Source organism: Anopheles coustani, chromosome 2, assembly GCF_943734705.1.
Source record: "Anopheles coustani chromosome 2, idAnoCousDA_361_x.2, whole genome shotgun sequence".
NCBI lineage: Eukaryota > Metazoa > Arthropoda > Insecta > Diptera > Culicidae > Anopheles > Anopheles coustani.
In genome coordinates, this window is record NC_071289.1 from 69,380,632 (window position 1) to 69,406,860 (window position 26,229).

Consider the following 26,229-nt stretch of genomic DNA (forward strand, 5'->3'; position numbering starts at 1 on the left):
TTGTTGTTATTAAATGTTTACTACTTCTCGCATTTCTCCTGATTAATGTTCCTCCTTTCTCCAGCGACGAAACACAACCGGTACGGAACAAGAAGTAAAAGTGTGCGCGAGTGTACGGCACACTAATACATAATAGGCAGATGAGCGGAAAGTAGATTAGTTACAGTTTCGAAATTAATTAATTGCTTCCACCAAAAGGGGCTGATAAATTCGAGCGCCAAATTTAACAAAAGGGTATCTCGGGGTAACAAAAGGGTAACAAAAGCTGCTCGTCGTGATGTGTTGGTGGGGGGTGGGGAGGGGTTCGAAAAAATTAGCCACATTTCCATGCACGATGGCTTCTCGATGGAGGAAAGCCGAGCACCGAGGGCCCGAGACACACGCATGCAATGCGTACCGAGAAATTATCTCGCCGTTGCCGAGAAAAATATGTAAATGATGCTGTGCGCCGCCTCGCGCCACAAAGCGCCCGCCACACACCCGGGGGGATGGAATGGGTCGATGTTTAAAAGGCCTGGCAAGGTAATGTTGGATCGGCGGTAGCGCGGGGGTTGCCGGAAGAAGCCGTTACGCGTTGAATCATAACAATAATTTTTGTTTTCCTCCGCGCTCGCGATGCTCATCGAAGCCGTCGAGATGTAATACCAAATTTCGGTTTCGTTCGATTGCAAACCAAGAGCGGTGCAATCGAAACCGGACACTTTGGGCGATGAGGTAGCCGCCGGGACCCTTCGCTTCCCCGACTTCCCTCCCCGTTTGGTTGAGTTGAAGTAAGAGGTGCTTTCTTTGCCGGCAAACTTTTTCCACTCCAAAGGCGGCTCGGTTTGGAAGCGTCGATTTTCTTGAGTGGCCTTCGCGGGAGGGAGTGAGATTTTTCGGGTAAGGTACCTTTTTTTTCCTGCAAGCTTCGGGAAAATCGAAAACAACAATAAAACAAATTGATCACCCATAATGCACCGAACCAATGCAGCTATACGCGGACGGTCGTTGCATAATGGTGGCGAGCGGGAGTGCACGAAAGCAGAAAACATTTCGTCAATAGCCGTTTGAAAAACATAAATACCGAACAGTACGGAAGCGCTAGTGTTGATTGCAAATGATCACTTGAACCGGTGTGGCTCGCGGCATTCGAACGGAACGGGAATTCATGCCGAACCCGTTACGATTGAGAATAGAACGTGAGATTAACCACATAAGAACACACTCTCAAATTTAGAGATAACAATGATAAAACAAAATTTCAACTCCGAGCACCAATTATCGATTCTAAACTACGGCGCGGGGGAAATTTTCCACAGCAACACTTGCACTTTATCCGCCACGGCGTCCGTACAAACCCTCCCACCTGGATTGAGGTCACGAGTGGAAGAAATAAATGGGGAGGTAAAAAGAAGTACTCTCGTAGAAATTCCTTCGCAGCAAAACCGAACGCGCAGGCTAAGTAAAGTATGAGAAAGGGGCTCGGAAACAAAAGCAATTCACTCGCGCACATCATAAAGCTAATCTCGGCTGACGGAGTTGTTGTATACTACGATTTCATTTTTGCTAATTCATCGCCAGTTCTTTTCGCTCGCTGCACTTCACACTCCCGAAGCTGCCTGCGGTGGTTGCTGATGAAGGTTTGTGACTAACCCTGCAAACCAGTAGCGCATCTAACTATTTTTGTTTTTTGTTACATCCTCCTCAACCGCCAACGTCAGTGAAGCGGGAAAAGTTACTAAAATTTGAAAAAATAACAGCCTAAAGAAATGGAATAAAATCGTCCACCGCAACGCACAACGCACATTAGGGCAGGAGGGAGGTAACACCCCGAAGGGTGTGGTGTGGGTAAGAATTGCTGAAAGCAAGCGTTTTTCACCCCTCCGGGAGGGAAAAGTCAATTAAAAAAGATGAAACCATTTTTTCCCTCCCAAAAGCAGACAATGCTCCCCGGGGGTATTTTCCTCGCCGCGCGTCTGGAGCACGGATTAGCTGCGGCGGATCAAAATTGGAGGTTAAACAAAACACAGGCCCGTAGGAGAGAGAAAAAAAAGAGGAAAACCAAAAAGAATTACTCTAAATTAGTTCGGTGTGTCTTGTCAACCTGAACAAACCACACCCGTGCAAAAAAGAAAGAGCGAATGAAAAAAGGCCAACTGGTTGAAAGAGATGCACTATTTATAGAGATTAGCTGCCAGAGAGCTTTAAATTGCTGCACGCGGGGGACGTGAAAATTTTCGCTTTCACTCGGAAAAGCGACATCCCCCGCCGAGCGCCACCGCCCGCCGCAAGAGGTGACGCGGAGATGGTGGCAAATAGAAAAAAAAAAACAGTGAACCACGACACGCCTTGACAAAACAAAAGACTTCAACCCGGACCAGCCAAGCGACGAACCCGACCGGTTTTATACTCGGCGACCGAGGTTGTGCGGATGGTTTATATGCATGACACTTGCTTGTTGGTATTTCATTTCACAAAACTGCGCGGGTCATCGATGTCAAATGGCTTCGAAGATTTTTTTTCCCTCTATTTCTGGCATATTTTAAGCCGTGGTACCAGAAGAGACTTTACATCAAAATTTCCGAATTTGACCTCCCCCACACCCGGGGGTCTTCCTTCAGGGGGAACTTTCTCCATGGGCTACCCGCGACAGACGGGAGTGTCACTTGCAGTTGTCGCACAACAATCGGAACAGGAAACTAATTCACTCGAGGCACAATAGGGTTGTACTCTGGCGACTTGGAAGTTGGCCGCACGACAACGTTTTGCACCTTTCGGTGGCTGCGGGCGCCAGCTGCTACTCTCTGTTACCCGACAACCCCTTTAAGGCATTAACCCCTCATCTCTTGCACCACACGCTCTTCCTTCACTTTTCCCTTCGCCGATCGGGTCGAGTCACAACAAAGTCATTTCGGTTGGTATGAAATAGATCATCCTAATGCGTTGGTACGCTTGTGAAATGAACATAGCCGGATCAGGGAAATATAACAGCACAAACACACACACGGGACACGGCTTTCGCCTCGTAAAGTGATTAAGATATTACGAGCGAAAGGACGCCGCTGATCCCGTGCCGTGGTTTTAGCAAGAGGCGCGGCATGATTGATCGATTTCGAGCAGATTTAACTCTATTTGCCTGGAACGATCGATGCAGAAGAAAGTTGGGAACATGCAACAGACTAAGCGAGTAAATTAAGGCACATCTCGCACATGTAGGAAACAGATTATTTGGGTTTAATATTGACAATCATTCAGAGATTTGGCTCTAGAATACATTGCTTTGGAATCTGTGATATTGCTTTTTAGTGGCCATTTTGATCGCTCTTTTTAAGACGCTATAACTTCTCTGTTTTTAAAGATTTTTCTAATTCGCAAACGGATTATTTATATTTGTTGGTTATCTTTTAGTCTTTTTAATTTTTTATGCACCTTTTCATAGCTAATTTCGCTAGCTTGGTGTCTCCAAAAACCAAAAACGCCAAAAGATAGTCAACAAATATACTAAAAAGCAACAGATTTGAAATATACCTTCAAAAACAAAATAAAATCGGAAGCGTCTTAAAAAGAACAACAAAAAAATAAAAAAGCAAAGTGGTTCTCGGAACTGGTCGAACAGAAAAATAATAATTTTTTGTTTTACATATATCTTTGGAATTTAAGAAAGGCCTTTTTGAAAACTTGGCTGCAGTTTGGTTTTGAAGCTATTAAATTTTAAAATTGTGTTGCGGTCAAAATGACCGCTTTTTGGATTTGAGTGTTAAGCGCGTGTCTTAAAAAGGAACACAAAAAACGGGAAAAACCAGAACAAAAATGAATGTCAAGGAAACACGGCACCATTATTATTTACACGTTCGTGTACGTTGAAACATTGTTAAGCTATTCGTGTTCTGTCTACAACCTCCAACAACTATGGACAATTACCGTTTCGACACATGTCATCGGTAATCGTTCACTTCCGACTACGGTCACCGTTTATCCTTGCTCCTGTGACATACTCTAAATTTTATTTCGGAGATATCGCACACCAGTGCGGGCAACGGAAACGGATTTCCAAACCATTTTCCTCAATGCCAATGCGACGGGGTGCAATTTGTCTAATTGCTGCGCACAGCAACAACGCGACGAGCGGACGAAATAAAATGCACGAGAAAAACAAACTCAGCCATTCTCACACAGAAAACGTGAAACAAAGGCGTAACTTAACTTAACCCTGCACCAACGAAAACCGAAAAAAATGCAAGTCAATAGCAACCTCTATTGCTTTCCGTACCACACCCCTTTCCGCCCTGCCGTTGGGGTGGTCGAAGGAAACCCATCCAAGCGCGGTGCCATAAATCATTTCCCACCTGGTGACATTGGTCGTTGCATCATCGCGTTTTGCTTTTCCTTCCTGCCGCCGGCCGAAGGAGCATCTTCCCGTCAACCGCTTGATTTTTCCCCCGATCCGCACGGTATGGAGAAAGAAGATTGCCGCAAAAATTGGTCGCCTGTGGGAGTCGCTCGGGAAAACAATCGCAGCCTCAAAGATTTCTACCCCCGCGTTTCTCACACCGTGGCGCAACACGAACAACAGAGATAAGGCCACCATCGCCAGCAGCAAAGGTCGGGTTGAGGTCTCTTTTAGATTGGGTTCTTTTTCGCTGGCGACTTCCCAGGCCAAGGCTGGGCGATGGGGGGTGGGGTGTGCGCTTTGCGCGTTTGAGGTGGGTGTTGATAAAAATTTGCTACAATTATCTCTTTTTCCTATACTTTCCCTTTTTTAGCCTGTGACCCTGCCCCGCACCGGTCACCTGTGACGTTCCTCTTCCCCCCGTACCTTTCGGTGGGATTTATGATGTCTGTGCGCGCACTCTCGGCATACTTTTATTGCGCGGAGAGTTGGTCGAATTGTGTTCCCGCGGATTTGAGAAAAGAAAAAAAAAGTCGCCATTTTCTGTGGCCACACCGTTTCTGCGCCGATTTTCGAGGGAAACATTGACGAATGTGTCGTCAGTTGTGTACCGCCGTTTGCTTTTTGTTGTTTCTTTTCTTTTTTGATCGAAACCGAAAGCGAGCAGATTCCACGCTTCTTTTTTTTTTTTTGGTTGAGAGAGATTGATGTGCCTTACGTCACCCGTCCTTCGCACCGGCACCCCATCGTCCGGGGGCGGATATTAGGTAAAATCGTGGAATTTTTCACATTGGGACATTTTTCACTTCGGACTCACTTTTAAAATTTCCCAAATAAACGCTGTCACTCAGCGAGTGATGAGAATTTCAAGCGATTGGAGCGTTCCATGGTTGAAGGAAACCTGCAAATCAAATTTTGTCACAATTGTTTTCCACCTTTTCCCCGTCCGGGGGTACAACGTTGGTACACGATATGCGATAAGAATCGTTTTGTTCATCATTCAGAGCTGTCTCACTCTGTTTTTTTGCTTGCGTTTTTATTTTCTGCCAACCGATAAACAATCACGCCAACATAAGAATGGGTGAGAAACCATCATTGAGAAACAACTTTTCGAAAACCCCGAAAATCATTCCGAGCAACAATCAAACCCAACTAAAGACGATAGGAATGGTAGCCCGGTGTTGACTCCCATCTGTCATTAATATGATACACGATTAGGAAAAGCGAAATGGAGAGCAAAATCTTCTTTTTGAAGCATGCCGATCGTAAAATGCTGGTCTTGCTAGCAAGCAGCTTTCACTGATTCGGTTCCTCCACAGCTTTCGGCAAGCGCAAAAAGTAACTAAACGCGAGAGAAGGAAGCCGACATGCGGTGGAAAAATTATGAAATTTAAATTAGATTAGCATCCCACGTCCGCCACGGACCCCGACCCCGGGAGGGAGGTCGAGGAAAAGGGAACTTGCGGCACTTTACGTTCCACAGCACAGGTGGAATCAAAACAAAACCGAACGCTGTGTGTGACGTAAGTGGAAATCAATCCACCGAGGTGATTTCACAGCGTGGAGCTGTACTTTTGGTGGTTCATCGGGAATCAATAGCATATCAACAGCCGGGGAAAGAAGGTAGAAAATTAGGAGGCAACATTCTGGGCACATGAATATCTGTCGGTAGGAGCACATGGCATGCCCGAACCAACGCAAACGATGCAGGTACTTCTTTGGCATGGAGCACACGCTTCCAAAGTTCCATTGCCCTAACACCTTCGAGGTTTGAGTTTCCATACCGCAAGCGAATAGAATACAGCTGGATGGTGTAATGATGCAATTATTTCCATTCAGAAAACCAGCGCGTCGGAACAAGTACGCGTGTTCCGTTTTGCCGTTCCGATAATTTAGATAAACGGAATAACTACGCAATGTAATTTCCTCAGTATGGCTGCTAGTGATGCCTTCTAATCCCTTTCAAGGCATCGTTGGTAAGTAGGAGCGGAGGTTATCGTCGGGTTTTAGGTATCAATACTTCATGGGCCGCGTGCCTAAAAATAAGTTCTAGTAGCCGGACGCGTGCTGGTATTATTAACAATTTTCCGTACGCGTTCCGCTGGCATCGTTACCACCATCGGCCGAACATTAAGGAAGGGAATATGTATGTATTTCTTCACTATCTTGCATCACCTGGTCATATTGTAGTTAGCGTTAACTAAGGCAATTTTTCGGCTCCAGCTGCCACATACCTTTCATTTGCAATGGTTGAGTTGGCCATCTCAAATCGTATGCGTCTCTTAGGATCATTATGTCGCAATGCTTACCTAAAACGAGAAGAAGAGGAAGGGTAAAGGAAAATATTTAAAACCATTCGATAAATGTGACGAAAATCAAACACACATGAAACAAAGGTGTCGCATAAACTTAAACGCTACGAAGTGAAAAGCTGTGATCCGATCCCAGAGACGGGTGCCTCTGAGGTAACACCATGGTAAACGGCCACACACACACACTGTTTGTTAACTTGAAGCGAGATAAATGCCACCACCAACCGTACGGCCTTAATTGCAAGGTGGGTGAAAATCTTCAAATAATCGTACCACGCTCACTTGGATAACTAGGTGTCAAAAGACGACAACTGGGTTGTCAAATTGTGTTTGCCCGTGTCAGCCTCCTTCGACCGACTTTTGCGCCGAAGAGGAAAACACATCACCGCATACATCAAGCATATTGGGCTGGGTGGACGAAAAACCCTGACCGCGACGTTCGCTAAGAGATGAGCAAACGGTTTGTGTGAGAAGGTGTGGCTGTGAAGATTGGCCACCGTTTCGCTGAATTTTCCATTTCGTTTATGAATCCGCCCCGCACCGGTTGCATCACGCCATGTGTGTATGTGCCCCGAGATTTGCTTTGTTTTACGCCGCCACCGACTATCACTGTTGGACGCTTTTCTTATGCTTGAAAGTTTATGATTACGAAATCATCCTTTTCCCGGTAAGAGGAGGCAGAAAAAAGAAGTTGCCCACGGTGCCCTCCGCTGACCCTTTTGCGACATGTGAAATGTTTATTAGCCAACTCGTACGTCTCCGAGGGCTAAGCGCTCTGCCGCATCCGGTACGTCGATGGTTGTTCGTTTCCTGTTAAACTGCCGTGACAAATGGTGTACTGTTTGTCGCAACGAAACCCGCCCATGGAAAGTAGAGCTGCCCTTTAAAAAAAAACCTCCCCACAAGTGACTAATCCACCGAGCACACTACGCAAATGAGGACCTTCCCATGGGTCGTTGCTTACGCGCTGTTTTGGAAATTTAAAAAACAATCACCAAAAATACTAACTCGCCTAAGCCCGAATGCTTTCCCGACCATGCTGGGAGCATGCTTTTACGCGTGTCTCTGGCTGGGAACTTAGCGAGGCATTGCTAATTGCCTCTCATTAGCGTATTATCTATTCCGGGAACGGAGAATCGTTGGCGTTGAGTTTGGCCGCTAATCAAAATATCAAATTGGTGCGTAAAAGTGTAAAACATAAATTTAGAACAACAAACAACAAAGTATGCATGTTAACTTTGGTGGCGCTAAAATAGCTTCGATGGCACTGTCGGCATGTTTTATTTTCGAATGTTTTACTTGGCCTTTTAGTGATAGAAAAAATAAACAAAACTTTTATTAACCATACTGAGATTTATTTAAAACGATACTACGTTGCCAATCTGATTTGTGACCCAGTTTGACCAATCATTGGACCATTTATGAGAGATAGCGAAAAACTACATTTCTGGGACAAAAAGTTTGGCAACTTGTGCCAGTGATGGTTTGCTCAACCAAAACAAGAAAAGACATTTATTTAGAAATTGACAAAACTTTGACAACCTAACAAATCATTTCAGAAGTCAGCTACACTTATAAATATCCTGCAAAAAATTACGGTTTCACAGAACTTAAATGTTGAAAATGTTCGAAACTAGTGGTGGGTAAATTCGACAAAAAATCGGAACCGCTTCCGAATGACTCCACCAATATCGGAAGCGGCTCCGTAAGGTAGGTGCAATACTCCGAGCTCGGAACCGTCCGGAGCCGTCCGGAACCGTCCGGAGCCGCTAGTTGACAGTCGGAGCCGTCGGAGCTGTCGGAGCCTTCGGAGCCGTCCGGAGCCGCTAGTCAGCAGCCGGAACCGACCGGAGCCGGAGCCGTCCGGAGCCGTCCGGAGCCGTCCGGAGCCGTCCGGAACCGTCCGGAGCCGTCCGGAACCGTCCGGAACCGTCCGGAACCGACCGGAGCCGGAGCTGTCCGGAGCCGCTAGTCGGCAGCCGGAGCCGTCCGGAACCGTCCAGAACCGACCGGAGCCGGAGCCGTCCGGAACCGACCGGAGCCGGAGCCGTCCGGAGCCGTCCGGAGCCGTCCGGAGCCGGAGCCGTCCGGAGCCGTCCGGAGCCGTCCGGAGCCGTCCGGAACCGTCCGGAGTCGCTAGTCGGCAGCCGGAACCGACCGGAGCCGGAGCCGTCCGGAGCCGTCCGGAGCCGTCCGGAACCATCCAGAACCGACCGGAGCCGGAGCCTTCCGGAGCCGTCCGGAGTCGTTTTGAGCCGTCCGGAGCCGGGTCCGGCGGCCGACTAGCGGGTCCGGACGGTTCCGGACGGTTCCGGACAGCTCCGGACGATTCCGGGCGGAATCGTGGGTTTTCCAAAGCCGGAATCGGAGCCGGTTTAAAGATGCTCGGAAGCGGTTCCGGGCGGTGGGTGCGGTTCCGAGAACCCATCACTATTCGAAACAAATGTTGCCAATTTGTTGCGCCAGATGGCGCTGTGAGAGACAATCGCATACAAGTTGAGCGGAGTAGGCCGTTCGAAACAAACCGCGATCGATTTATTCAAATCGATCAAAAACTTTCCTCCATATTAGTTTACACAGTCCTATAAGGTATAAACAAAACAACACATATTCAAAATGCTAAAAATAACATTTCCATTACAATCCGTTAACGTGCAAGATTCACTTTAGGCATGGTGACGCGATACTTCATTTGAATGACCTTTTTCGAACGGAGTTTAAGAGATGCAAAAATAAAGACATAAGCATGACATGTTAACACACCGTGTTCTGACGCACACTTATTGCGTCGTGTCCATTTATTTTGCACTAATTAATTTTACATGGGTTTTGTGCAGTGCAGAGGCGTCGTTGTCTCCGCAACAATCAGCAAAAAAGATCCCCGTATGAATAGCACTTTACCGCCACCCCTTGGGCATCGCAATCAACAGGTTCGTTGGTTTATGATCGTGGGAGGACGATTATTCAAAAAGGTACCCTCTCTTAAGACATCAAATCAAATGTGCGCGTTTAAAAATGTAAAACGGAAAGACAAATGGGAGGTACAAGGCAGGGTACAGAGTAAGGGTTGGGTACATGGTGTGTGTCCGTCGCCACTCTTTTTCTTCGCTAATGCCACCATCCTAAAGTGCACACATTCCAGGCACGATCGAGATTTTAGTACCGTACAGCAAACTGACTTTTAATGCATTGTCTTTGTCGTCGGCGATTGCAGCCAAAATATGGCGGCCACAATTGAAAAAATGGGGAAAAATCACAAGTGACACAGCGGAGCGGACGGATCTCGATTGGGCGGCCAATGTCGAACGCGACGAGATGGCCAGAGATTGACGATGGAGATGTCGATGACTCGTCACCGTCCGTGTCCGACGGCATCCGGACGTATAAGGTATGGACCGGACAATAATAATATATTGTCGATGCGTTAGAAGGTTCCGGGCAATTTGTCACCTTCGATGACGCCTTGCTTTATCTTAAGTTTTGTGTAAAACAAGACACCAGTGAAGCAAACTAGCACAGCCACGATTGATTGAATGCGGACATGGCAGGGAGGACCACAGACGTCGAAGCTGGGCAATAAATAATGTATCCCAATAGCTTTCTATTCCACTTTTTGTAGAGAGAAAGAGTATTAATAAATGATACACCAACGTACTGATTTGCAATATCTTTAGGCGATGGTTTGGGGGGGAAAGAGAAAACGTTGCATTTGGGATCAACATTAGCATAATACGGACCAATATTCCTACTACTCGCACCCTGACCTTTACGGACATATATCTTAACAGGATACAATTGTTAGGTAAGGTTGTAATTGTAAGGTGATAATTAGTGGCATACAAAAGGATTCTATAAACAAGCAATCAACCCATTAAACGTCCTGTACAATAAAACGGAGAATAACGCTACCAGATGTACGTCAAGGGTGTGCCTTCCTTGGTTATGTTAGATTTCACACATATGGTACAATACCAACCTGTCGCGTAGGGTCAAATATTGGAAGAGCATTCCCCAAATCGGCTGCTGGTGTTTACAGACCTTGCGGGGAAGCTAAAATAAAGAGCCTCGTAAAATCAAAACGAGCTCGACGGGAATTAAGACGCACGCACGCATACACCCCCCCACCTACAACCTGCGACGAGTGCGATCGGTATACTCGACAGGATCTTCTAAGACGATTCTTTTGATGGCACTCAACCTCCAGCGACAACAGGTGCGCTGCTCTCCAGTGGCGAGCGATAAAACACCTCCTCGGACGGACTTCCCAAGCAGTCGCGAATTACTTTACGACGGCAGGGCGCCACCAGCGATAGATACAGAAACCATCACACGACCACCATCGGTTTAACGATCGCTCGTTGGGCAACGTGCTGAGGAGAACACATAGAACGACGAAAGAAGTGTACCACCACCACCGTCAAGAAAACGATATGGAGTAATGTCGTCTACATCCGCGTGAAACCGTTTACCTTAGAAGGCGTGAACTAGAATCCCGATCCTCAGACGAACCTCAACATTCGAGAGCCAGTCTAAACATCCTCCCGCCTCTAGCCTGCCCGCCAACCAGACGCGGCCCAAGAGGTTTATCTCGGCATAAAATCACAATATTTTGTCAGACCATTTTCGGGTGTGCGTTCGGGAATCTACCTCCCGAAGTGTGCTCTAAATGAACTCGCCATCTACACTACATACATGATGATGATGATGATGATGATGATGATGGTAGAGTGGCGTTATTAGGTCAACGAAATCGGATCTTCATCGAATACAGATCGAAGCAGAGAGCTTCTCTGGTGTGGTGTGAAAGTGAATGTGTATGTCGAAGAAAAATAAAAAGTTTGGCAAGCGCTTTTTTTGAAGTCGGTACACATGACGCGACTTTTTAACAACAAGACATAGCTCTTAACGCTCTCGTTACTCCGGGCCGTCCCCGAAAGGAAAGGGAAACAGGGAAAAACAAAACCATCAACAACAAAGCTGCAAAGCTCCGTCCAGACTCCTAAGTCCAGTGCTTTGATCCATCCATTTTGACGGCTCAGGACCGTGTAAGGAAACGAGATCGTTAGGCTCACGAGTACCCTCCTTCTTGACTGCCAGTCGACCCGGTTGGCCAGTGACGAAACGTCGAAACGGAGCCCCCAGAATCGGCCAAACTTTAGCGCGAGTGGGTGGTCAGTTTCGCGTAACGAGATGTGACAGATTTTTCTTCACCGTTTTATTTCTTTGACATTCCGCAAAGCGCAAAGGAAAGGAGCGGCTGGAGCGCTCCCTCTCTCGAACGACTCAAAAACAAAACGTGTTCAATGAACCCTCGAACGAAGCCGTTTCGCCAAAGATAGACACACCGCGGGACAAATGGGAACTGAGCTTTCGATGTCATAATAACGGATCAAAAATAAGTACCGGATGATTCATGCCAATGCGTTGTGTGAATGCTTTTGGAGTGAAGCATACAATCATCGATGGTTTAGGATGATTGGAGGAGGATGAACGGAAAGACACCGACGCCGAACTCCTTCATCTGCTGGATGGGGCCGCCAAAACCGAAACCCTAGAACTTGTTTGCTCACTTAACACGTCGATCACGTTTCCCTCCGGCGACGAATTATCAAGGGAAGTGCGACATTACATGCAGTTAGGAAGGTAACACTGGCGTACTGGCAAAGAAGGAAACGGAACCATTTGCATACTTATCTTCCTTCGTCATCAGCAACCTGAAAAGATTGCATACGCGATCAGCCCGGCTGGGGGCTCCACGCTCCTGCCTAACCGGTGTAACGCCTGTTTTGCGGCAATCGCTTTTAATCATAGTACTTTGTAGTGACATTGTACACCCCCGGCCCTTTCCACACCGCGCTTGCAACGCGCTAGAACTTACGCCAACGACGGGGAGCGCTCAAATCAGCTGCGAGATCGTCACTCCGGTGGGCGGCTGAATGTACCCGTGGTCAAAGGATTTTGTCCAGGTACAAACCGGACCCCCACCCGGGCTGTTCGGTAGCGTGTTCGGATTCGGGTGACAGCGGCTTTCTTACCGGGCAACCAGTTTACTTGCTGCCAATCAGGCAACTTTTGTGTTGTGTTGTGTCGGGATGTATACAAGATCGTGTATGACATGCGCATGACTCAGCGCCGATCGCCACCTTCACCGTCGGAGGGTAGGACGTTCTAGATTGACCGAAAAAGTTACCAACCTTGCCTGCCACAGGGGAGAAATCTGTGGTTCTTTTTGAACACCACTAAGATGCTGCTATTTACCAAAACAATTCACACGGGCGCGCGCTCGTAATGAGCAACGAGGTAAACAACGTTAGCTTGGAAAACACCGCTAAAAAGGTGATAGAAAACCTCCAAAACAAATTGCACAACAGAAAGCGGTTTGCCTGGTGATCATTTCCGTGATTCTAATAAAAATCCATAACGTTCACCCACGCACACAATGGCGCCACAACCAAACGGAGAACCGATCAATCCGCGGCACCGAATCGAGAACGAACGAACAATCGATCGAACGTCGTTCGTCGTGTCAAGGATCATTACCATTTCTATAATCACCTCGCACAATTACAACGCTTCCATTGAACACCGTAGTTCATACAAGATCGTCTCCATCGTGCTTTAAAGGGACTGCGCGAGACCGATGCCGTTCGCCTTCAGCCGGCTTCCGATCCTATTTTGTCACTGTGCGGCTGAGGCTGGTTGGTTTGGTTCAGCTTCGATCTCGTTGGGTTAATTACACAAGCCGGCTTTCACCGGATCATTACCGGATCGCGGGAAACAGATTGAACCGCGCGACCTCCATTCCATCTCGGCGACGGCGTGAAGGACGCTCGCGCGGGCCGTTCGATGGCGCTTCACATAACCTCAAACAAAACGGCCGACGACAGCTGGTAGCAGTGGCGCTCGTGTCTACACCCGCCTTGTGGCGCCAAGCCAGAGTCGGAACGGTATACATCTTCTTGTCATATGTGGAGGAAGAAAGAACCGGGAAGAACGAGAAAAGAACAGAACAAACCGATGGGAGCGGTATGATTGAAATTATGCAAACCACCGCCCTCGGGATGTGCTTCGGTGCTCCGGGCAGGAACGGTCCGTCCGTGAAAGGAACGTTTTATGATCCACGCGATCCGGCTCCGAAGGCTCCGGCCTGATGATTCGACCGATCGATGATGCCGATAGCACCATCTTTGGGTTGCTCCGTACCGCACCGGGGAGACGTGGGATCGTCCAACGCGTGCTGCCACCCGTGTTGAGTGGTTGAAAAGCTTTTGAAAAGATCTCCGAACACACAAAAATGTGCGCAGTGAGTACTGGCGAATTGCCATTTATAGTCGTTCGCTGGTTCGCGGATCGCTGGATCGGATCGGATCGGAGCCCCGTCGGTGTGCGATTATGATGACGGTGTGTGATTGTTTTACCCTACCCTCTACCCCACCCCTTTTTTGAGCTGATTTTTGCATATTGTCCTCCACCCGATGTCGTGGGTTTTTTCATGGTGATGAATTATTTTAATAGTAATTGAGCGATCGCGTGCGCTCGAACACTATGTCCGAGAATGGAATGCTGCGTTGTTCTGACGCCGCAATTACCTCATGGGTGCTGGCCGAGTCGTCGCCGAAGCTGCTCGAGAAGCTACTGTTCAGCACCTTGATGCGATCGATGTCGTTGGTGGGACCGCTCCCGACGCTCCCGCTGCTGGCACCGTCCTCGTCACCCCCGAATAGGGACGACGCATCCGAGAGTCGGCGCGAGTGTCGCCGTCCGGCCACCGGATCAAGCGAATCGATCGAGATGCGCCTTGAATACGACGAGTAGCTGGAATCGTTAGAGTTTCGACGATTGTTGTGGCTGTTGTTGTTGTTGTTGTTGATGATGATGTTCCCGAGGCCCCCGGGTGGTGCCGGGGAAAAGCCGAGCGGTTTCGCATTGATACCCGAATCGAAGGACAATCGTTTGGTCATGTCACACAGCTCGTGCTCACCGCTGTCCTCGCTGTCCTTCGACGGCGAGGCGGCCTTCTTCAGGATCGAGTGCAGCTTCATCGACGAAAGACTATCGTCCAGATGGAGGCTGCTCCGCTTGCTGTTGATGCTCGAGCGGCGACTGACCCCACCTCCACCGATCGAAGGCTTCCGCCTCAGGTCCACCGTCGACACGGAAGTGTTCCGCAACATCGACGGAAAGTCGGACGGGTGTTCCATCGGTCGATTCGCGGCCGGCTTGATCACGTTCAGCACCGGCATACTGTCCCTCCGACGTGGATCGGCAAACCCGGATAGGCTCTTCCGGGCCGGGGCCGTCTTCATCTGCCCGCCAGCCGCCGTCCACTCGCGCAGATCACTGATGCTAGCGATCGAGTTACGGTTGCTCAGCTTGCTACGGCGCCGTGCGGCCATTTCCGCCTCCCGCCCAACGTTGTAGATCGACCCATAGGCGGTGCGTCCGCCGACACTCGACAGATCACCGACCGAGCTGGCGATCGAATCGCGGCGCTTCACCGAACACACCGAACCGCGCCGGTGACTCCCGTGGACACTGCACCGGCGACTCGTGTGCGTCTCGATGATCTTCACCTCGTTCTCCTTCTGGTTTTGGTTGAAAATTTCCTCAATCTTCTTCAGCTGCCGATCGACGCCACAGAACGATCGATGACGATGCGGATGGTGGTGGTGATGATGGTGATGATGATTGTTTAGATTTGCCATACTGGTTCTTGTTTTGTGGCTCGTTGTCCGGGAATGTATGGTGTCACCGTAGCTCGAGTTCCACCGCGTTGCCCAACACCGTTTGTTTTGTCAACACTTGCTTCACCTCACACAGCGATTGACAAATCGTGACTCACTACTACTGATCGCCAGACCGATGGAGCACTTTCGTCAAACAGATCACCGTTCCCGTGCAGAGCATAGTTAAACGCTGAGTGGTCCACAGACTGATGACACGGCTTGTCCACTTCCAGAAAAGGGAAAATACACACAACACTTTTTCTCCACCAAAGGGTTTACCTCAAGCTAATAATCTCTTTAACCTTTAACAGGACGATTGATTAATTGGTAGGTTGTTCCAACCGCAAGAAACAGGCCAATGATAACTAAATCGAAAAGAGTGAATCGAAGATCAAATTACAAACACGCACTGGAATACCAACCCCGAATGAGGCAGTACGCAAACTTTCCGCGACACGATCGAACCGACGTCTCCAGCAGAACTGATTCGTTTGAACGTTCTGTGTCGCAACCGATCTCCCTGGGCGGCCAACGAAGACGACGACGACGACGACGACGAGTGTCTCGCGCTGTCTTGCCGTTTCGCGCGACTCGCGACTTCCCATCGTTACCGCATGACGCACACACGCTTAGGTGCCAGTCCAATAGTTGCGTATTTATTTACGACGCCGACATCCGAACCCCTCGCAAAACGGATGAAAAAGGAGAAGATTCTTCGATCCAGAATTTATGTTTGACGAATTCGATTTCCAGAAGAGTGAAATGTAAGCCTTAACCCAAAAAAAATGCAACAGCCGAATAAAATCATCTTTTTTCCTTTATATTGCGAGACATAAATCCATCTCAAATTTCACCGCACTTCCCTCCGATGGCATATATTGGCACGTTATAAAATTAATTCAAATTGCAAACTCATCGATGTGAATCCATTTTTGGCACATCTGGGGCATAAGGTTATGATTTTTCCTTCGACGGAAGCCAACACTGTCAATCCCTCAAACTCCTTTTTTGCTTCGTTAACTTTTCAATTATTCACACTGCATGTAAACTCCGGTCCCGTGCGGTGCGGTATGTCGAGCAGCTGATCTCAAATTGAACGCCCTTAACCCACCACACATATTGGTCACTAACCTACATAAAAACCGATTGCAAATCATCGCCCAAAGCAGCGGCAATGCAACGGCGAGTGACGAGCGAACTACTGGCTGGGACTTTCGTGGGCGACATTCAAGGTTCACCATCATCGGCATACCATCATCTTGTCCAGCGTTCCTCACTGCTTGTGCCACACGGTGTACTGAACTCACTGAAGGATTTAAAATAAATTCCATTAACTGTTTACTTTAACTAGCTCTTTAAAGAGCATCTCTTCCATCAAGTGACGGGGCCGTACCGTCTTTTCTGATCAGCGATTGGATTGAGATTGCTTTCGCCTTCGCCGTGAGTGTTCGGAAAAGGGAAAATATAAATGTTTTTCCCGTACGAGGGCCACTCGAAAAACACTTTCCATGCGGTAGAGATTTTGCACGTAGGCAAAGGCATACGCATACTAATCATGATTAATGCTGCAACGAGGTCAAACAGAACCGTCCAAGCTGCATTGCGTTGTGCAGGCCCTATTGGCCGATTGGTTTAATTGAAATGGTATGCGATGCTATAAATTGATGCCTTGCATGCGGACAGAGGTGGGTGGATGTGGAAAGAAGACTTTACTGCAGAAGAAATGAACACACTTAAATGTGATCCAACACAGGGGCTTTAATAAATTAGGTCATCAAACTCTTCTCTGGGAGGTACTCTTCTAAGGTTTGTTTTAAAAATGACAGTAAAAATTATTCGTTCAAACAATTTCGCCTCTAGCGTCATTTATAAAAGCAAGCATGTTGTTGACAAACATTTCAACCCTTTTCTACCGTCCATCAAACCACCGTTAATTGACGATTACGTGATAAAACTATCAATGACTTCTGTCACTTGCGTCACACACAAGCCAATGTCGGTCGATGGTTTAAAAATGAAAACTGACTAATTCCTCCAGCCGGGCGGAAAGGAAAGGGGGACCAGCCTATGACATAGAATCTTTCGAGCGCGACCCTATCATCGTCCCGTACTCACCCCCTCGTTCCGTGTGTTCCTTCTGGGCAGCGTTTCGCAAAGAGTTAAGCAAATATTGGCTCATTCTTGAAACTCCAATCGACGACTACGGGCCGCCGATTCGTTGGTACATTGAAGTGAATGAGCGTATGAGTTCGGGTTATGGATAATTATTACCCTTACGACGCTGGGTTGGTGGTGTTGGCGTGTGGGAGGCGAAACAAGTATCCCGAGCAGTCGTTGACTGTCTTTCGTTAAGCATGTCAACACGAAGAGGATTCGAATTTTGGGGGCTGAGAGTTAATGGGGACGTTTATTTTTTTATGTTAACGCCATCACCTCATCCGAACAGACACTCTTTTTTATGCTCTGCTGCTTGCGACAAGTGGACGCTGATCAATCAGTCCAGTGAGCCTGAAGTGTTTTGTGGTTCAAATCTACCTATCTTTGATCATAAAAAAAACCCTTCATTAAAATCGAAACCGTTTCGCCGAAAGGCGCCACCAGCCGATACGCCAACTTGCAGACGACTGTCGCCAGTCAATAAAACGTCCAACGACTCCGCAGGACGCATAAAAGATACCCGATACCATAAATGATCGTATCAATCTCTATCGGGTCGAACATCAAATCAGCGGGAGATCGGGCTCAAGCTCAACCGGAAGCGTGTCACGGTGCGAGAGTTATGATAGTGTCATGATGCGACAAAACACTTCCCATCGCTTCGGTCCCTTCGGCTACGAGATCGTCGATCGGTGGCGGTTGTTTCTTGATCATGAACTTGCCGTAAAAGGGATGCTTCACAAGCTCGTAGAGTTGGGGCGCACGTTGGAGCTTTACCGGAACGCTGAGCAGCACACAGTGACGCGATGGCATTGGGGAAGGAATTGCGGCCGAAGGTCTTTGAGTGATCCCACATCGTTTTGATGCCCTTAGCGAAGGGTGTCGCAGTAGCGCGGGCCGTTTTGTAGAAGCACACACCTCAGGCGTAGGCAGAGTCCATACTGCGCTGCATCAACGACACGGATGGAGATCCACATTCACAAGGGGGGACCCTATTTCCAAACAACATTGCACACAAAAGCACAAAGTGTACAAGTGCTGTGTGCAAGCTTGTTTACAAGAGATCAGCTTGAATTCCCCACCGATTGATTTTATTAAATCCACCACCCATCCTACCCAGCTCCACACATCCTGCCGAGAGACCACGACTTAACAAACGTGTCACTGAATTAACAACTCCACTCTGGTAATCCGGATCCGCCTCCGATTAGCAGGTCAGGTCTCGCACGATAGTGCAAAAAGGTAAAACCGGGTAGTCGGGCGTCCCACACGGGATTCCGGCCGTTGTAGCGTTCACCAATCCTCAACTTCAACGCTTACTACACACAAAGCACAATTAGAAACGGATCAAACTATACCGTGCCTCGGACCAGTTTGTCACAACACAGGGATGACGATGAGCGGATGGACAGTGTATATATGTATATCTATTTGGTTGCTCCAATTTATCGGCCAACACACAAACGCCCACGCTAAGTCGGAGATATCGGAGGCAACTGATTATTTGCAATCAATACTTCCGCACCCGGACCCGGATCGCCAATTCGCCGCTTTTGCGGGCTTTGCGTGCCAAAGATATTCAAATGATGCGATTGAGGTGAGCAACGTTACGTTTTTGGGGAAGTGGTTGGTCTAATTTGCTGATGCTTATAAGTAGAGTTGAATCTTGTTTATTTGTTACGCTCCTACGCGCTAAAACTTTGTTTTGGAATGGATTTTGATTTGTTTTTCTTTAAAAGCGAAATAAGAAAAAAAAAAACTCATACTACAACTACAGACTACATACTACAGGGTAAGTATTTCACACATCTAAAGCATGTATCATAGGAAATCTCAGATACATAACATAGCAGCTCTTGAAGAGCACAGCAAATATCGGTAAATGAGTTCCTTTTTTTAGGGCGTAAATATGTTAAGACATTTTTTGTTATAATTTTGAACTTAAAAACCTTCTAAAAAGTAGCAATTATTTAGATAACCAATGTTCATCAATTGCCACAAATACTTTTCTTTTGATTGCTTTTCTTATGAATTTCTCTTCAGACGTGCATATTCGCATAACTTATTTAGATGAAAGATATCTATTTAACGATATCCGAAATATGTAATAATTATTGTTTAAGACGTATATGATCTTCTTTGAAATCTTAACTATCGCGACTGAATCAAGAAAAATTATTTATCATTCCAGCTTGTATTTTGTTTATAGAACACCAGAAAAATATCACTTTCCTCTTCTACCCATCGGTGTAGAAAAATTATTCTTATCGAAGTGTTTGTCCTTCAAATAAAATTATTTTTAAATGTTGCCTAAATGTATTGAGCACAATGGTTTCCGAAACCATTTTTCATATCAACCTACAGTTTAGCAATACCGATTCGTGCAAAACTTACCTCGAAATCTCTGTTCCCGATAATGTCCTCCGATGGGTGCGCTCCCATCACCACCGGGGGCATCCCATTCCCGTTGGTCTGCACGGGCGGTGGAGCCGGCGAGGGGGCCGTATTATTCATGTGCGCCGGCGGAACGATGGTGGGATTTCCGTTCATAATGTAGTCACTTTCTTTGTTCTGTTTCTGTTGCTTGAATTTTTCATACAGTTCACCTCCACCGGCACCCGAATTACTGCTGTTGCCGTTGGTTGCACCGTTGTAGTTGTGAACTGCGGGTGGATTGTGTCCTGGTTTTGCTCTAAAAAACAAAAATAAATTATTGGTACACTTTGTTAGAAAACGTACTTTAGCAATTTGTAACGATTACAAGAAATACTCACGTCGGTTTGGGCTGGTCGTAGATAGCGCCTGCAACGATTGGTGGATGTGGCACCCCCGGCGGCGGTATCAGTGGCACCGGACTATTGGCACTGTTGGGCCCGGCCGTACTTCCGGGCGTTGAGATCGCCGATGCTGGCACCGAGTGTGGTTGACTGTGGTGCGGTAGCCCCGTCGGGACCGGCTGCTGGGTCGTCGTTATCTTCTCCGACAGTGAGTCCCGCCGGGAGCTCTTGGCTGTCGAGCTGGTTGTGTTGGGACTGTCCCGCTCGGCACTGTTCTGATGAATGTCGCACGCTTTGACCACGGCCCCGGCGACCGCCTGCAGATCGGGTGATTTCGATTGCACAGAAGCGATCTCGTCGATCGACGGGAGTCCCTGCTGGATGTGGTTGGGCAAACCAAAACAAGAGAGACACGTAATTAGTATGCGTATGATACTGGTGACCATCGATTGTAAGCCGTGGGAGCAGTAATGTATGAATGGGAGGATTTGCAATTTGCATTAGCCGATTCTAGCAGACCTTGAGCAGGTTGCAGCGAGTTTTATGCCTACGTCCGTCATGCAGAGCTCCCACGTTAGTTAGGAACCAAGACGTTCAATATTACTATCTACCTAATTGAAAACAACAGAATATCTTATTACACTTGCTTGCTCACTGCACCGCTTAGCGCAGGTATATAGTGAATATGACTTACAAATTACATGACATCAAACTAAAGTGAACAAAGAATGACATCTTAGAATACACTACAAAAATGTGTCGTAACTCATTCTAAAAAGCGGAATAAAAAACACCTTCCAAATTACTTTTTTGATTGTATTGTGTTTCAACCTTGCCTCTTCTTATGCCCTACGACCTGAACTGTCCCTACAATGTACCCGTGACATAATTCCCTCCGAAATGACCGAAACGTGATCCCAGCTGTGCTTTTCTACTTCCGGGTTCGTGCACTGCAATCACGATAAATCTCTATCCCCGTTTCATCCCACGAGTTCCCAATGATTCCGGGGGTTCCGTCCCGATTGAATGGAAAGTCAATTCGGTTAAGTAAATATTGACACTCCGTGGTTCCGTGGAAAAGCTGCACCAACATGGTGAAGGCCCGAGGTTCCAAAAGTCGAGAGCGAACAAGCGAATGGCTCTATGTGTATGTTGTATGTAGTAAATGCAAACAGTGTTTATGTTCGGCCCGTTCTTATGCATTGCCTAAGATTTGTTTGTTTTGCCGTTATGTGAATATAGTGTCATTTATCATCGTTCAAGTTGCGGACAGGCGTTTGCGTTTCAAATACTTTGTTTACACACTTCCTAGAGAGCGATGCGCTGGTATCATTTAGTTTTTCAGTCCACTATGAATGCAACCGAAGCAAAGGGTACTACTTTCTTCCTGACACCTGACGGTGGTATGTTGACAGTCTAGCAATCAGGTAGAGGTATTCCTAAGCATCTAAAGACATGAATTTCTGCCATGCACACGAGCGCATACTCCACGTGCCATTCACTACCTGCAGTCATTGACCCTACGCGAGCTTATCATTATCTTTATGCATCTAAACGGTTGGCCACAATCCACCACCCGGAGCGAGAGCGAAAGAGTGGGGATTTGGGTTTGATATCGATTTTTCTTCCTCTTTATACCACTCGCAGAAAGACCTACTTATTTTCCCTGTACTCAAGGTAGCAAAGGAATCCGTCGACACTTTCTATCAAACATAAGTGGCCCGTGCTGCGGTAGGGCCGTCCCTACTGGTCTCGTGTAGATTGCGTTGCCAGCTTGATTATCGTTTCTTAATCTATCACCTACTTTTTCCCCCCCACGATAATAACACGCTACTACGAGTGGCTTGTTAAAACCGGTCCTAATGGTAATGGAGCACACCACTCGGAAGTGTCTCGTTTACTACAGGTTACCCGTTGCATAATGAAGAAAAAAAAGTCACGAAAGGGAAAAGGGACACGGGGGGTCGGGCGCAAAATTCGGCATACCACCACGGCAGGTTGCTCCCTGCTTCGAGTTGTGGGTTTGGTATCGAGGAAACGAACCTGATACTCGGCAAAGTTACTGCTGCGGTACGCTTCGCCCCCGTCGCCGTTCTCGAATAACCGGTCCACGCTGGAGGTCATCAGTTTGCCGCTGCTCGGCTTGATGCCGGTTAGGTGGAAACTGGCGAAGCTGGAACGGGACATCGGAAACGATTCGTTCGGTGCTTTCGGATCTGAAAGAGGAGTTAGGAAGCAGGAAGATACGACTCGTTAGTTAATCATAACTGCTCCACTACTAGGGTCGAGCTGCCGGGTGCCAGAACTCACTCAAACAGCTCGAAACGGCGTCCAGCGAAGGCAACAGCGAGCGGGTCATGATGTCGGCCGCGCTGCGGGGTCGCGTGAATGGCATCACAGAGTGGGGGAACGTTTTCGGTTTGATCGGCGTGATGAGCATGTGTTCGGTCCAGGAGGTTTCCAACGACGGTTTCTCCAGCCGTTCCACGTCCACGTTGAGCGTTTTCTGCTCGAACGGCACCGAGAACGTGTCGGCCGGAATGCTCTGCAGCCAACTCAGCAGGGAAAGATCGGAATCGGTAAATCCTGGCAAGAAGGAAAAAAACAACGAAGAGGTTTATTTATTATATCGTGCTAATTTTCAAACATCACCAGCCAAATTATTAATTGCGGATGAAACTGCAATACTTAAATTTTTAACTCATATACTTAAATATTTTATTGTGCCTTTATGTCAAATTATAAATGCCATTGACCTTTCAAATTGCCATTGACCATGCAAAGTAGTGTCATATTAAGTAAAAGCAATATATTTTTAGAACAAAGATGTAACGGACGAAATCGAGTTACATATCGTCACTTTGAGAACAAATTGTTTTAAAGAAAATTATCCTTTTTCTTGGTGAAAGTCCATAAACCACATAAAATAACATACTATTACAATTTTGGGATCCATTTTCTATAATTAGATTTCTCAAAAGTCCAAGTGAAGCAAATTTTATCAATTACCAGGTGTCACATAAATGGATGATACAACATTGCTACTCTGGCTACCAAATAGATCGACATTACTCCGCAATTCCAAAACGATGTTCCAGAATCCGTCTAATTTTGAACTGGTTGGCCTACAAATTTAAAGGAAATCCTTCATTTGCATTTAAGAAATAATCGCTTCCGGAGTTTTCGGCTGTTGAATTATGATTGCCATAAATTTTCATGACTTCACTCTGCTATCACAGAAATTTCCCTAACATCTATTCCCATTTGAATATTTTGGCACATCGGAATAACGACGCTCTTCTAAAATAGTATCATCGATCTACAACGAAGCTGCATATTTGGCTTCCCCGTGGCAACTAGGAGGACGTTATACTGCATTCCATTCCCTCGCAGCCAAATCGATCGCCCGCGCACGAGGAACCTTTTTTCTTGCATCTCATAAATAAATTCCCACCGTTTCATCGGCACTGCGGCACTTGAGGGCAATCGTTACGACTAGAAGTGGGTCACCGCAGGGACCCTCGCATCAATTTGAGTCCACCTTCATGTTTTCTTGTCGGGGCAAACATGGAAAAAAATAAACGGCCAGAACCGGAAAACCTACCTATCGAGCCGTCCAGCACTCGCGAGAAGTTAATCTTCTGACTCGCCGCATCGGCCGCCCCGGTTGCCTTCACCTGGCAGTAGTTCACGCACGACTCGTACAGCACACCCTTGATCAGCAGCTGCACCAGCCGGTCGTTCTTCGCCGACGCCAGCCCCCCTCCTCCCCCGGCGCCGCCGGCCGAACCGAGTTTCTTGTCACCCGGCAGAAACTTTTCCACCAGCGGAAAGATCTCCCGGAAGCACTGGACGCGCGCCTTGCTGGGGTTCCAGTCCCGGTACTGCAGATGATCGCCCAGCTTCGGCAGCGTCAGCAGCAGGCAGAGCCCCGAGTACTCCTCCTTCGTGGGGCACAGCTTCTCCAGCTCGCCGAGCACCTGGACCACCTCCTCCACCGCGCCCTCGACGTTGTTAATCAGCGGCGGACCGGCCGCGAGCCCGCCCGCCTCCGACTTGATGCACAGCAGCTCGATGTACTTGTGGCGCAGGATGCTGTACTTGAACTGCTTCATGTCGAAGTTCTGCAGCGCCTCGAGCGGCTGGATGAACTCCACCACGTCGTCCCACTGGCCGTCGAGGATCAGCTGCCGCAGGAACAGCACGTCGTCCGAGTACTGCCCATTGATGACGCCCGTTTCGCGTTCGAGCGACAGCTGCGAGATGTGCAGCTCGCGGTTGTTCAGGAACTCCAGTGCCAGCCGGACGATGTCCTCCTCGCGGAGTGATAGTCGCGCCGGGGCCATACTGCTCACATTAATAACGGGGCTGGGGCAGAGTCTTTCAGTCCTGAGCGCACCTCACATACAATCGTCCCCTCCCGCTCTTCGGGACGGTCCGCCCTAAGGGACGGCTGGAGCAACCTCCACTCCAAACACACACGAAGACGTGAAGATTCTGCAAATAGAAACGACGGACAAACGGGGAATTTATTAAAATTGTAATTACATTCCATTCAGATCGAATATAGAACCCCTCACCCGTAGAGGGTGAAGTCCTTAACGCCCCCACCTAACCATAAAATAAAGTGGGAAAACACAACCGAATACCACTCACGAACAAGAGGGTTTAATAATGTGTTCCGACACCACAAAACCACCACGCGAACAATCGAAAGAAGAGGGATAAACATACTCGCCCATAAAGCCCACGAGCGGCTTCGAGAGAACAAATCGAACAAATATCTCGTAATGGATAAAGTTAGCTAGACGGGGTGATGCTCTTTCCGTTTCCGCTGGTCGTTAATCTCCTGTCGGTTTCCGTTCCTCATCGACTGTCACATTAAGCGAGTGAATTGGGGGTGACTTTAACTACATTTGCTATAGAGAGTAAGTGGAGGTAACAATGCAAAGGAGGAAATGGTGGAAAAATGTTTTCATGGGTTTGGTTCATGCATAAAACATTTCAGCAATGGTTAGTATGCTTTTTTTGCTGATGAATTCGTTTTCTGTTGGATAGTAAATGTTTTGAGGGCATAATTTTAAGCAAATTCAAGGAATTTTAATCATTTAACATGTTTTCTGCTAGGTTCTATTTTAATCTGAGATGATTGATCCTAGCAGAGTCCTTCATGGAAGATGGATTTACTGGTGAGTAACTTCTTCTTCTTCTTGGCGTAAACGACCTCTTGGTCATGCCTGCCCGTTAAGGGCTTACTTGTTTCCCTGTTGTACGTGGATAGTCAGTCCTCTCGTACAGGGGAGGGTCCGGTCTCGGTTGGGATTCGAACCGGCGCTACCGCTCGGCTGTCGCGGACCCCTGGTGGACTGGTGAGTAACCTGATGGTTGAATTTATATTTTCCATTTCTTGAAAGAATTCGAATGATTTCTGGCATTAATCACCGGCTTTATTCCTCCGTTATGAATCACAAGCAAAATTGATCATAGATTAAAGTGAACCGATTTAATAGTTCGATAGGATCCAGGGCAATTATTTTGAACTAAGTAAGTAATTCGAAATTACAAATAACCGCATGAAAATCACACCCAATGAAATTTCACATCCAATCACAATCCAACGAAAGCCTTTAAAACTTTATATCACAGTGTAAAATAAACTGACAGAAATTAATGTACAACTAATAGGGAGCAAAAAAACAATTGCTTATTGACCTACCACGCTGTAAACAAATTCAGGCCAGCAGGTTACGAGGTTAGACTGACATTGCATTCGATTTGATATTTCCACCTCTCTGGGCGGAGGAACTTCGACATCGGAAGCACTCGCGATCGAGAGGAACCAAAAAAAACCAAACAACTAATTAATGTAGAAAAAAGCCCTGCTCCAG

General features: G+C 47.5%; 1 protein-coding gene across 2 annotated transcripts in view; it reads right to left on the reverse strand.

The window, feature by feature from the left end:
• LOC131267172 (WD repeat-containing protein 47) overlaps positions 1 to 24,767 on the reverse strand; it is a 52,290-nt gene extending 27,523 nt beyond the window's left edge. The window contains exons 1-5 of one of the 2 annotated variants that reach the window (XM_058269960.1): positions 23,946 to 24,767; positions 22,652 to 22,927; positions 22,385 to 22,557; positions 20,339 to 20,715; positions 19,959 to 20,256 (exon numbers count right to left, since the gene is read on the reverse strand). In XM_058269960.1, coding sequence (XP_058125943.1) covers positions 19,959 to 20,256; positions 20,339 to 20,715; positions 22,385 to 22,557; positions 22,652 to 22,927; positions 23,946 to 24,687 — 1,866 coding nt within the window. In that variant the 5' untranslated portion in view covers positions 24,688 to 24,767. Of the gene's footprint in view, positions 1 to 19,958; positions 20,257 to 20,338; positions 20,719 to 22,384; positions 22,558 to 22,651; positions 22,928 to 23,945 lie in introns of both variants that reach the window. The other variant, XM_058269959.1, reaches the window with a different exon arrangement.
• Between the last annotated feature and the right edge of the window lie 1,462 nt (positions 24,768 to 26,229).